The sequence below is a fragment of the Schistocerca piceifrons genome, chromosome 6 (genome assembly GCF_021461385.2).
Source record: "Schistocerca piceifrons isolate TAMUIC-IGC-003096 chromosome 6, iqSchPice1.1, whole genome shotgun sequence".
NCBI lineage: Eukaryota > Metazoa > Arthropoda > Insecta > Orthoptera > Acrididae > Schistocerca > Schistocerca piceifrons.
Window position 1 is genome coordinate 337,002,635 of NC_060143.1, and position 12,183 is coordinate 337,014,817.

General features: G+C 39.7%; 2 protein-coding genes across 3 annotated transcripts; one reads left to right on the forward strand and one right to left on the reverse strand.

The window, feature by feature from the left end:
* Positions 1-2,639: 2,639 nt before the first annotated feature.
* LOC124803017 lies at positions 2,640-4,849 on the forward strand. 2 transcript variants are annotated; one of them, XM_047264124.1, is made up of 3 exons: positions 2,640-2,888; positions 2,988-3,126; positions 4,252-4,849. In XM_047264124.1, exons 2-3 carry the CDS (start codon positions 2,991-2,993, stop codon positions 4,773-4,775), a joined length of 660 nt encoding a protein of 219 aa, XP_047120080.1. In that variant the 5' UTR covers positions 2,640-2,888; positions 2,988-2,990; the 3' UTR covers positions 4,776-4,849. The 2 variants fall into 2 exon arrangements, with proteins under 2 accessions (XP_047120080.1, XP_047120079.1); XM_047264123.1 differs by having other exon boundaries at positions 2,641-2,750.
* Positions 4,850-6,735: 1,886 nt separating this feature from the next.
* LOC124802830 (protein ANTAGONIST OF LIKE HETEROCHROMATIN PROTEIN 1-like) lies at positions 6,736-8,917 on the reverse strand. The gene is made up of 2 exons (XM_047263841.1): positions 8,441-8,917; positions 6,736-7,937 (listed from the first exon to the last, which is right to left on the reverse strand). Exons 1-2 carry the CDS (start codon positions 8,818-8,820, stop codon positions 7,064-7,066), a joined length of 1,254 nt encoding a protein of 417 aa, XP_047119797.1. The 5' UTR covers positions 8,821-8,917; the 3' UTR covers positions 6,736-7,063.
* Positions 8,918-12,183: the final 3,266 nt, after the last annotated feature.

Here is a 12,183-nt window from a genome sequence, read left to right on the forward strand (position 1 = left end):
ATTTCACCCCAGCCATTAAAATGTTCTTCTTTTAAAATATTGTCTAAATCATTTAAGACAAACTTTTCCATTCTCTTTCTCAAGTATGATTCAGACCAACTGTTTAAAAAGCCATCAATACGACGAAACTTGACTTTCTCTAAGAGAGTGTCATAATATATACAATTGAAGGCATTAGACAGATCATAAGGCTTAACAGGTGGAGATAGATTATTATTTAAGACTAGCACTATTCGAAGGGTGAATGGATTAATAGCACTCTCAGTTGAGAAACATTTCAGGGATTCTTTCTGTGATATGCTAAGTACTTTATTTCCACGTAAGTGTGTGACTGCTGTCGAGTACATTACCTTTTCAAACATTTTGGGAAAAAATGTCAGTTATGCAATATGACGGTAATTGTTTAAGTCTGTATTGTCACCTTCCTTATGAAGTGGTTTAAGGATTGCACATTTTAACTTGTCTGGAAAAATTCCCTGTGCCAGTAAAGCATTGATTATATAACTAAGGACAGTGGTTGTTAACTTGGAATACTTTTCAAAATTCTGCCTGCAGTTGCATCAACACCAACAAGAGCTTTTGTTTCTTACACTTTCTGTAAGCGCATTCTGTGAAGGATGTTGATGCTACCTCTATTTGCTTCAAGTTTTTGTGGAATAAGGTCATAATACACTCCTGGAAATGGAAAAAAGAACACATTGGCACTGGTGTGTCAGACCCACCATACTTGCTCCGGACACTGCGAGAGGACTGTACAAGCAATGATCACACGCACGGCACAGCGGACACACCAGGAACCGCGGTGTTGGCCGTCGAATGGCGCTAGCTGCGCAGCATTTGTGCACCGCCGCCGTCAGTGTCAGCCAGTTTGCCGTGGCATACGGAGCTCCATCGCAGTCTTTAACACTGGTAGCATGCCGCGACAGCGTGGACGTGAACCGTATGGGCAGTTGACGGACTTTGAGCGAGGGCGTATAGTGGGCATGCGGGAGGCCGGGTGGACGTGCCGCCGAATTGCTCAACACGTGGGGCGTGAGGTCTCCACAGTACATCGATGTTGTCGCCAGTGGTCAGCGGAAGGTGCACGTGCCCGTCGACCTGGGACCGGACCGCAGCGACGCACGGATGCACGCCAAGACCGTAGGATCCTACGCAGTGCCGTAGGGGACCGCACCGCCACTTCCCAGCAAATTAGGGACACTGTTGCTCCTGGGGTATCGGCGAGGACCATTCGCAACCGTCTCCATGAAGCTGGGCTACGGTCCCGCACACCGTTAGGCCGTCTTCCGCTCACGCCCCAACATCGTGCAGCCCGCCTCCAGTGGTGTCGCGACAGGCGTGAATGGAGGGACGAATGGAGACGTGTCGTCTTCAGCGATGAGAGTCGCTTCTGCCTTGGTGCTAATGATGGTCGTATGCGTGTTTGGCGCCGTGCAGGTGAGCGCCACAATCAGGACTGCATACGACCGAGGCACACAGGGCCAACACCCGGCATCATGGTGTGGGGAGCGATCTCCTACACTGGCCGTACACCACTGGTGATCGTCGAGGGAACACTGAATAGTGCACGGTACATCCAAACCGTCATTGAACCCATCGTTCTACCATTCCTAGACCGGCAAGGGAACTTGCTGTTCCAACTGGACAATGCACGTCCGCATGTATCCCGTGCCACCCAACGTGCTCTAGAAGGTGTAAGTCAACTACCCTGGCCAGCAAGATCTCCGGATCTGTTCCCCATTGAGCATGTTTGGGACTGGATGAAGCGTCGTCTCACGCGGTCTGCACGTCCAGCACGAACGCTGGTCCAACTGAGGCGCCAGGTGGAAATGGCATGGCAAGCCGTTCCACAGGACTACATCCAGCATCTCTACGATCGTCTCCATGGGAGAATAGCAGCCTGCATTGCTGCGAAAGGTGGATATACACTGTACTAGTGCCGACATTGTGCATGCTCTGTTGCCTGTGTCTATGTGCCTGTGGTTCTGTCAGTGTGATCATGTGATGTATCTGACCCCAGGAATGTGTCAATAAAGTTTCCCCTTCCTGGGACAATGAATTCACGGTGTTCTTATTTCAATTTCCAGGAGTGTATATTTTCTTGCTTCTTCAACTGAGCCATCTATTCCTGTGCATGCTGCTTCATTTGGAAAGTGTTGTTAAAAGCATTTTCAACTTGTGATCTATCAATCACAACATGGTCATAAAGTTTAATTGTTGTGGAAACTTGTACAGTCTCCTGCCCTATTTCCCATTTGACAATGTGTCATACGGTTTTAATCTTATTATCTCCATTATTTATTTCAGTTAGTCCATGCATACCTCTGGACTGTATAATGGCTTTACTTAAAATACTACAGTATATGTTATAGTTTACAAGTAATGACCGGTCTTCACTTACTATGGCCCTTACATAAATTTCCGTGTTCCTCTTACATGAGATTTTAATTCAATTAGTTATCCGTGACTGACTTGTCTTTTTACTGGATCATTTAGATAACTCTTTAGGAAAGCAACTCTGAAATAATAACACAAATTTACTAAGGAACGAATTTATTTAGATATTAGCATGTCCTTTTACGTATATAGGTCGATTCACACTTAACGGAACGTCACCGTCACGTCCGTCACGTCAAAACATTCCTCCCTGTGTTTCTAATGGCTGTGTTCACACTCGACGTCAGCGTCCCGGAACGTCTCCGTCACGTCAACGTCACGCATTCTTTCGAAGAATGTTTCCCGTCATGACGGTGAGTTGACGTGATGTAAATCTCTGGTTTTCGGACTGCCTCCATGTTTTTATTCGGCCCCTGTTTAAGTGTTTATACATTTTGGAAGGAGTGAGGTTAGGTTAGATTTGGTTCGAAAACTTTGCTTGTACCTAACATGTAAGAATAAATTTTTTATAGTTCCGAGTTTCTCTTTGTTATTTATTCTAATTACAAGTAAGTTGCGGTGTTTTCTATTGTATTTATTATTTTGTTTAGATAATGGAGTTCGACGAGTATTTGATTGAATTAGTTCGTTCTCATTCAGAACTATATAATATGACTGATAGGAGATATAGTGATTCCGTTTGGAAAGAAACACTGTGGAAGGAAATTGGAGAAGAAGTGGGGCGTCCAGGTAAATGAAACGCAATTTAATTTTACTTTCTACTAAGGATTGTTAAGTGGTACGTAGTTAGTATGTGCGAAAGTTTTCGCTACAACGATGAATATTTGAGTGGAGTACCGTGTGCAGCGTTCCACGGTAAAAACATTATATACTGTACAAGGTGTTTTTTAAAACTTACGAACTCCAGCAACGTAAATACACTGGTGTTGACCGAATTTATGTTGTACTGACGTGCACCTAGCATTTCAGGATCTTTAAATTATGTACTGCACGTGGATGCTGTATACACGAAACTGAGAATAGTTCCAGTCAGTTTTATTGGGCTGTATATTTCCAGTATTTATCTGAGGGAGTAGCACAAAGTAATTTAGCAGACACTTTTGTGCTGTGCAGTGTATAAAGCCTCAAAGTAAAATATATCGTATCTAATGTAACACTGTTGCTATAATTTCGAAATATTGCACTAATTTAATATTTATGTAAATAACACACCATATAGAAAATCTGGCAATGCACTTGGGCCACTCGTATTCTTTAAATTACATGAGTGTTATTGCTCTCTACGTTTGATGAGAAATGAAACAACAATTCTTTTATGTAAAACATACACATTGTGACTGGGTAATTACCAAAACACCTTTTAATGGGATGACAGAATATACAATCACTTACTACATTGATTCATGTGAAAAGGAAATAAATGGACAGTCATTCTTGTACCTAGTACGTAAAGAATCTCTTAACTTATTCTCATATATATTTGGAGCTAGAAAAAGATCACAGGATACAAATATGTTTGTTAGCAGTTTTGTAAATTACTAGATAAGGCTTACAAAGTTTCTTCAGCTTTGTGTAGGCTGTAATTGAACATTTTGTAGAGTGTGTTTACTCATGAAATTTTTTTATAGAAACCTGGATGATTTCCAAGAAATTGTGTCTATTGCCTATGCGCTGATTAACAGCATAGCAAATGAAAAGTACCTCATATTATTGGGAAGCTGTTGTAAAAATAAATGAAAGCAAACCGTGTTTGTGTCCCTGTTAAAAGTTTGGGAAGTCCCTAATTATTTTTTGAAAAAGCGTTAGACTACTCGATGCACTCTATTAACAGCTGTATATGTTGTCTTATTTCAGGCCCTGAATGCAAGCGACGATGGGTGTCACTGAGAGACCAATTTAGAAAATGTGTTGTTAAAAAAACAAAGAGCGGACAAGCTGCCATACCCAAGAAGCCATGGAAGTATGAGGAGATTATGGCTTTCCTGCGCCCATACATGCTGGAGCGGGAAACAGTTTCTAACATAACTGTTGATATTTGTTCAGAGGATGAATCAAACAGTGAGGTGTCATCACCTATTCCGGACATTGAAAATAACAGTGATTTGAGGTCAGAGACAAGCAGGCCTGTCATGCAAAAGCGTAGTCAAAGTGGCAATAAGAGGAGAACTACAGACTCTGCATCTGCTTCTCTGATGAATTATATTTTAGCGACACAGCCAAAGGAAGATCACATTGACAGTTTTCTTTCAGGGATATGTGCCAGTATAAAAAGATTGTCCCCATTGCGGCAAATACAAGCTAAAGACGAAATTTACAGAATAGTGTCTGATCTAGAAAGGGATCAAGTGTGTGAAAATATTAATAGTGATAAATCGTGAACAGTGCTGTTTGTTACAGTTTGGAAGCACTTCTATGTGTAAGTTGATTAAATAAAAAGTCTCTTCACAGTGTAGTTCTGTATTAACAACCAAATAATGTAAACAATCACCTGTTACACCAAAAGTTTTTTTTTTTTTTTTTTTTTTTTTTTTTTTTGTGTGTTTGTGACTTATTTATGCTGATGACTATAATTTTAGAGAACCAAGCAGCCAAGTCAGAGGCGACTTAACATGAAATTAATAAGAAATTTTCTTTCAGGGTTTTGGTTAGGCTAGGCTTTCTTATTTTTTGATGGTGTGTGTGTGGGGGAGGGGGGGGGAGGAAGGAGGTGAGAGATGAATATATACTTATTAATCATGTTAAGCCCTTACAGTGACAACCAATATTTTACTATGATATGAATTACTGTTCTGAATGAGAGCTACTGTTACATATGAAGGAACAGAAGCGTATCTGGTTATACTATTTAGATTTAAAATTTCAATAGTGTTGTAGGCAGCCAAAATCTGGTGTATCCTATTAGACATGTTTCCTATGGAGAACAGCATCATAGTAAATGAATGGATAGCTCACTGATAATTTATATGAAACTTTTTCGGTAATACCTGTATCAGGAATAAGAACATGATTTTTTTTTTTTCTTCATCTAAGTGAAACAAGAATCCAGGTAAGCTCTTTATTAACATCTTTTTCCCCAAAACCTCAAAAGTCTTCATTTATGAGTTATAAATCATAAGGTTATCTGCTTTTCATTTTGCCAACTAGGATGCATTTTGCAGACTCAGAGTATATTACACCAACTCTTTCCCATCTTGGATTAGTTCAGCTATTATGAATTAGTGGCAGAAGAAATTACAAATCATACCCAACTGGTGATTAGAGAGATTAGATTAGTACTTGTTCCATAGATCATGAATATGACACTTCGTAATGATGTGGAACGTGTCAGGTTAATAAAAGGTGTCTATACAAGATATTACATGACACTTAAATTATTTTTTTGTGGGGGTGGGGAAATTACTCACTTACTATATCCAAAAATTCATCTGGTGAGTAGGAGTTGCCATTCAGACATTCTTTTAATTTCCTTTTAAATGCTATATGGTTATCTGTCAGACTTTTGATGCTATTAGGTAAGTGACCAAAGACTTGTGGCAGCATAATTTACCCCTTTCTGAGCCATTCAAATGAGATGTGAAGGATTACATATGGCTTTTGCTTTGCCTTAGTTTTAGACTTTCAGTGCCTAATAACTGTGGATGTAATTAAAATGTGAAATAGTAAGCTGTACCTTATTTATCACAGTATTAAAAACATGTATTAGCACACACTTCTGCAGTAAATACACCTACTTACACCAAAATAAATGTTAATTCTTTTCAAAAACTGGCATTATTCATCCACTGGAGTATATAGAGATGCCACTGAAATAATCATAGTCTGTAATGGATAACCATGAAACTAGTGCTTTTCCAATATTGCATATGTAAATATTGTGCTGTACCAAGTTTGTTAAAAAACATGTTTTATGATATGAAAACAATACTGCTGCATCTACTGATGTTTTGGCAGTAACTAGCCCTCCAACAGCTGGAATCTTTAGAACTCCATGGCTCGAAAATTTATGATCATGATCTCTACCCATTACATCTCCTTTCAGCCTTCAAAACAATATCAAGTACTGCTTTTCAGCCCTTATGAAAGAAATTACAAATCTGCACCCAAATACATTGCTATTCATGTCAAGGGGATTAGTTTTATGTGGCCACTTGTGCAGATTGAGAACATTCACAAAACTTGGAATTTTTCCCTTGTAATATTTATTCCTAATGCAAAAACTGCAACCTGTTGCCCTATGTAATGTTCACAACATAACACTAGATATTATTTACATCAGCGCATTTATTTGAACAAATCTGTTAAATAAGTGTTCCATTTATTTATAAATAAAACAACAGCTTTACAGGACTATTTCATAAATTTCTTTATTGTTGAGCTATATCAGTCCCAAGCCACTATAGTACTAAATGGTTGAATACATTTATGGAAAAGTGACATCAGCTTCAGACACCCCTTTCCTCCAAACTTTATCTTTAAATACTCACAGCTGAGCACTTCAAGTGATCTGGTACTAGGAAAATGTTTCAGAATAATTTAGACACACTGTAGACATAGCCAATCACTCAGTGTCAGATATAGTGGAATTACAGGCATTTTTTTTTTTTTTTTAAAAAAGAGGAATTGTTTGAGAATATCTTTTGAATACATAAGAAAATATACATTTTAATTACGCCCATGGGAGTCTACCAATAGGGGAATTGAAAAAATCTTTATAGTGTTCCCTTACAACAAAAGCAGATGATGTAGCTGAACCACCTTGTCCAGTTAGCTCCTGCAACACAAGGGTCCCATTTGCTGCTTCAGTTTGTGCATAAACATTTTCTTTGATATAGTTGTGAAGAATACATGTTGCCATCACTATCTTGTCCACATTCTCTGGCATTGAATTAATTCTCCTAAAAAAAATTCTAAATTTCTGGGCTAATTGCCCAAACGCATTTTCTGAGACTCGGCGAGCTCTGGATAGCCTGGCGTTAAAAGCACTCATGGCAATATCACCACTTGCTTGACTTTTTGGATATGGCCTTAATAAATAAGTTTTTAGTGGGAAGGCTTCATCACCAACAATCACATGTGGCACTACAACATCAGTACCAGGAAGTCTCTTATCTCCTGGCACTTGCAATTTGCCAAGTTCCAAGGCTTTCCCCAACTTTGAATGGGCAAATATGCCCCCATCACTATTTTTACCATAAGACCCAATGTCTACGTTTATAAACTTATAGTTGGCATCAACTAGTGCAAGAAGAACTATGGAAAATGTTTGCTTATAGTTATAAAACTGGGATCCACTGTTTGGAGGAGCCACAATCTGAATGTGTTTCCCATCAATTGCACCGATACAATTGGGAAAGTTCCATAGATCCAAAAACTGTTCAGCTATTTGTTGCCAGTCTTCTTCTGTTGGAGTTGGCATTACTTCAGGTAACATTGAATCAATTATTGCCTGGCATACTTCCTTAACAATGTTATGGACAGTTGAGTGCCCAAGTCGGTAACTGAACGATAATGTGAGAAGGGAATCACCTGTCGCCAAGTACCTGAAAAACATTAAATTAGTCATGAATAAAGAGCCATATAGAAAATTTATCTAGCATAACTTACAATGCAGTAAGAAATGCTGAGTGTTTAAAGTCACACACAAATATTACACATTCACAAACATTAATAGTGCACAGAGCAAATAACTGTTACAATAAGTGGCTAAAGTGTGTTATTGGAACACCCTTCTCCCCCTCCACCATCACGAAATCTAGGTTGCAGTGCTAGATATTACGAAAAAGATATTAATATACACTGGAAAACAATACTATGTTATTTATTTCATATTCTTAACAGTTAACACCGACGGAAAACAATAAACATATTGTTGAATGTGCTTCACACGGCTTTTCAAATACAGTAACACAGAGAAAAATCGGGGATTAAAGCCAGTGCAACTTGCAGAAGTTTACGCTTCAGTCATAATATAATTTTACGACAAACAGAAGATAAAACAAGAATCGACAAAGTTAAGAAACATAAATGTTTAAACTGAGCATACCTTAAGCACACCATCAGCTTCTGTCGTGGTGATATTGGACACCTAAATCTTGAATTTTTCTTCATAATCCTCGTCTGTATCTTGCTTAAAAGGTAAAAAAATTGTTGTTTAGACATTCTAAAATATTTGAAGAAGGACGATTCCTCCTCTTCCAGCTCCTTGTAAAGGGTATGAAACTCTCCTTCGCATTCTCGGCCTTTTAACATATTCCTGACCCACACTCTTTTTGGTCGCCGTTCTTCTTCCTCTTCATCAAGGGCAATTGCAATCATTGCAAGTTGCTTCAGACTGAATTTTGGCATTTTATGAAGATCCGAAACTATGCCGATAATAAACCAATAGACTACAAAAGCGCCTCTGGCGAGTGTATTATGAACCATCACACGACGTTGTGTCGACGTTGACGTGCCGTCTAGTGTGAATGCTCAGAAATTTCTCTGACCGTCGACGGTCCAAAACGTGACGATGACGTTCCGTTAAGTGTGAATCCTCCTTATGTCGTCCCACATCACACACTTTAGTTTAATCTTAAGACACAGAACGTAGCAATAAGGGTAGCAGTGTACTGGACGCTGCATGAAAAGAACATAATATTATATTAATAGGCCTCACTACTTGGTAGAAACCTGCCTCTGGGTTGCCAAATTTCAATTAATTTTGGATCACAATCAGATAGTCCATTAGCATGAATTGTTTTAGCGTGGTGGCAGTGAAACAGCAGGTACCTTTTACGTAGAAGAATTACAGAGAGTCAGTCAACCAGATGTGGTTATCATTGAGCATGTCGGAAAATGGTGGCGGAATAAGGTCTTTGTTAAACGACATGGCTGCCTTTCATCGCACAACAGCTGGGCGTATAAGGCAATGACACCCTCGAATAGTGCAGTAGCAAAGAGTGTCTTGTGGAAGGCGCAGTTTAGATAATGGCAGTATTCTCGAAATACTACTGGTAAAATTATATGTTTACTCATATCACTACAGCGGGATAGGAGCAAAGCTGGAGAACGAAATAATATGCAGTGGTAAGGGGAGTTATGTACCGGATGAGAGCAATTCATGGCAGCATTTTCAGCTGATAAAGAAATGCATATCAAACTTAAAATGGTGTAGCGATAAAACTCTGAGAAGTAATAACGAATGGCTACTTGTAGCACATATTGGTAAAGGTCTTAGCGTTTTAGGCAATGATAGCAAACGGGGAGGCATATTAATCCAAGGTACAGGTTAACTGAAGTTTTAAAAAAAATCAACAGCTATGTAACCCAGATTTTCATTCAATCAGAAGAAATAACTAAGTTGAAACAAACGAGTGGAGATATGCCTGACTTAAATGTGGACATACACAAGAAGGAGAACATATTTGAAAGCTTAAAGTGCCTTTTCCAATAGAGCCTATTGCAATAGAGATGATGTCAAGGTAATACGACATATACTTAGTGAAATTGATGAGGGAATAGCACTACAGACTTTCCCTTCTTACCCTATTCTTTTGCTGTCTGCATTGGAGTTTTATTTCTTGCATTTTTTGTGTTCTGTTTATGTAAATATTGTGCTATTTAGGCTGTTTTAGATTTCTTTTGAGGCACATGGCAGACAACTACTGTGACATAAACACACTGGTGTAAAAAATAAAAGTGACGTAAATTCTGTAATGTTGTGTTTGCTCTGCCATAAAAGGGTATAAACAGGTGATAGTAAAGTAGAAACAGTGTAAAGAATACATCTGCAATATGCTTCACGGCAGACAAAAATGTTCTTAACAGATTTGCATACACATTCCTACAACTGGTTAGCGTGCTCAGTGTGGAGTGTGGCTACCTGTGGCAGCAATTCAGCGCTGACAGTGGTGAGTCATATTGTGGATGATATCGCCAGTCTCATGTTGAGACAACAACGCCCTTTCTTGCTGGAGAGTTGCTCGCAGGTCTTGGAGAGTGCTTGGTGAATGCTGACATGATCCAACCTGTCTCCCAAGTGCGCCCCAGACGTGCTCTATGGGATTCAAAGCGGTAGAGCAATCAGCCGACGCCATGCGTGTAATATCTTCCGTTTCCGTGAAAACATCAATCGCTCTCGCTCTGAGGTTGAACATTATCATACGAAGTCTGGGCCCGCACCATCTCGCACATGAGGTCCCAAAGCCTTGTCACGATACCTGATAGTAGTTAAACCTTGCAGATTCTCCCATACAGTTCCATGAGGAACAGTTCATGTGGTCAACATCGTCCTTGCCAACAACATAAGGGATTCTCCTCGATACAGGTCTCTTTCCATAAAGTTTAGGTTCCGAAATCATATTCCACGTTCCCTCCAGATCCAAATGCGTCGAGAATCACTGTTGAGACGAAACTGGGATTCATATGAGAAATAAGCGTCGGCTCACTGTTCGACCACCCAGGTGGTATGTTCCTTCTGCGAAGACATCAGAAATACACACCCAGCAGGTCACCCAGCAGGTCACTCTGCCGAAGCCTTCTGTACACCGATTGTCACAATGCAGCAAGTCTAGTGGATGCTGCGAGATCAGATGCCTAATGCCGTGCAGTACTAAGGCGGTGCTGTCTTGCCCTTACATCCGAATAACGGTCTTCTCTCTCCGATATCACACATGGTCGGTCATGCCATGGTCTTTGGGGTATTGCTTCGGTCTCTATAAATTGTTGCCACATGCGAGGAACAATGGAACGATTCATGTTAAGCCATGAGGCCTCATCAGATTGCGGTTGTCCCGCTTCCATTCTTATTATCGCCCTCCACCTCAGAGAGTCTGGTCTGTGTCTTCTTTGTTCCATACTGCGCGTTGGATGACTGAATACACTGCGATTGTGCATGTGAAACTACCCGGCAAAAACTATCCCATTTGATAGATGCCCAGACGTCATCATTATGTGGTTACCCGCTGATCGGAGAGCTCACGATTGTACGGAAATCCGTTGACAGTTTGTATGAATATACGGTTAATTAGACACAAGACGGTAAAATGGCGGTTCGTTGCTTTAATTTTGCACACCAGAGTTTGTATTGAGACCACTATAGAGAAAAATGCAGAAACTACAAGAGGACATGTATTCAGTATAGGTGATCTCATGTACAAAATCACATGAGAGGGAGGCACCCCATCCCCCTCAAAATCAAATAATCAGATACGAGTGATGCTGTACGTGCTTGTAGAGGAGAAAGTGGTGTGGAACTAAAGTCAGCCACTAAAAGAGAGAGAAGAAAAAATATAATAAAATTTGAAGTAAACCTATAATGAAGGACTCCCTTTAACAATAAGAGATAGAAGGAGAAAATACAGTAATCTGGACTCCACATATATATGCATTAGGAGTTTGTGTGCGTCTATTTTTGATTAATATGTACCTATTTAAATTGAGTGCTTAATTAACTGTTATTATAGTCTCTACACATACTCAGACACATTAAGATTGTCATTTAATAAAGTGATCTTGAAATCGATGAAAGTAAAGAGGAAGAGGAATAGGAGACAAAGAAAAATAGGTGAAACGAACAATAAAAGGCTTTTACCTAAAGTATAAGTAGTAAATGTATTTTTGGCAACTACAAAAAAAAATGGTTCAAATGGCTCTGAGCACTATGGGACTCAACTTCTCAGGTCATTAGTCCCCTAGAACTTAGAACTAGTTAAACCTAACTAACCTAAGAACAACACACACATCCATGCCCGAGACAGGATTCGAACCTGCGACCGTAGCGGTCTCGCGGTTCCAGAAGGCAGAGAA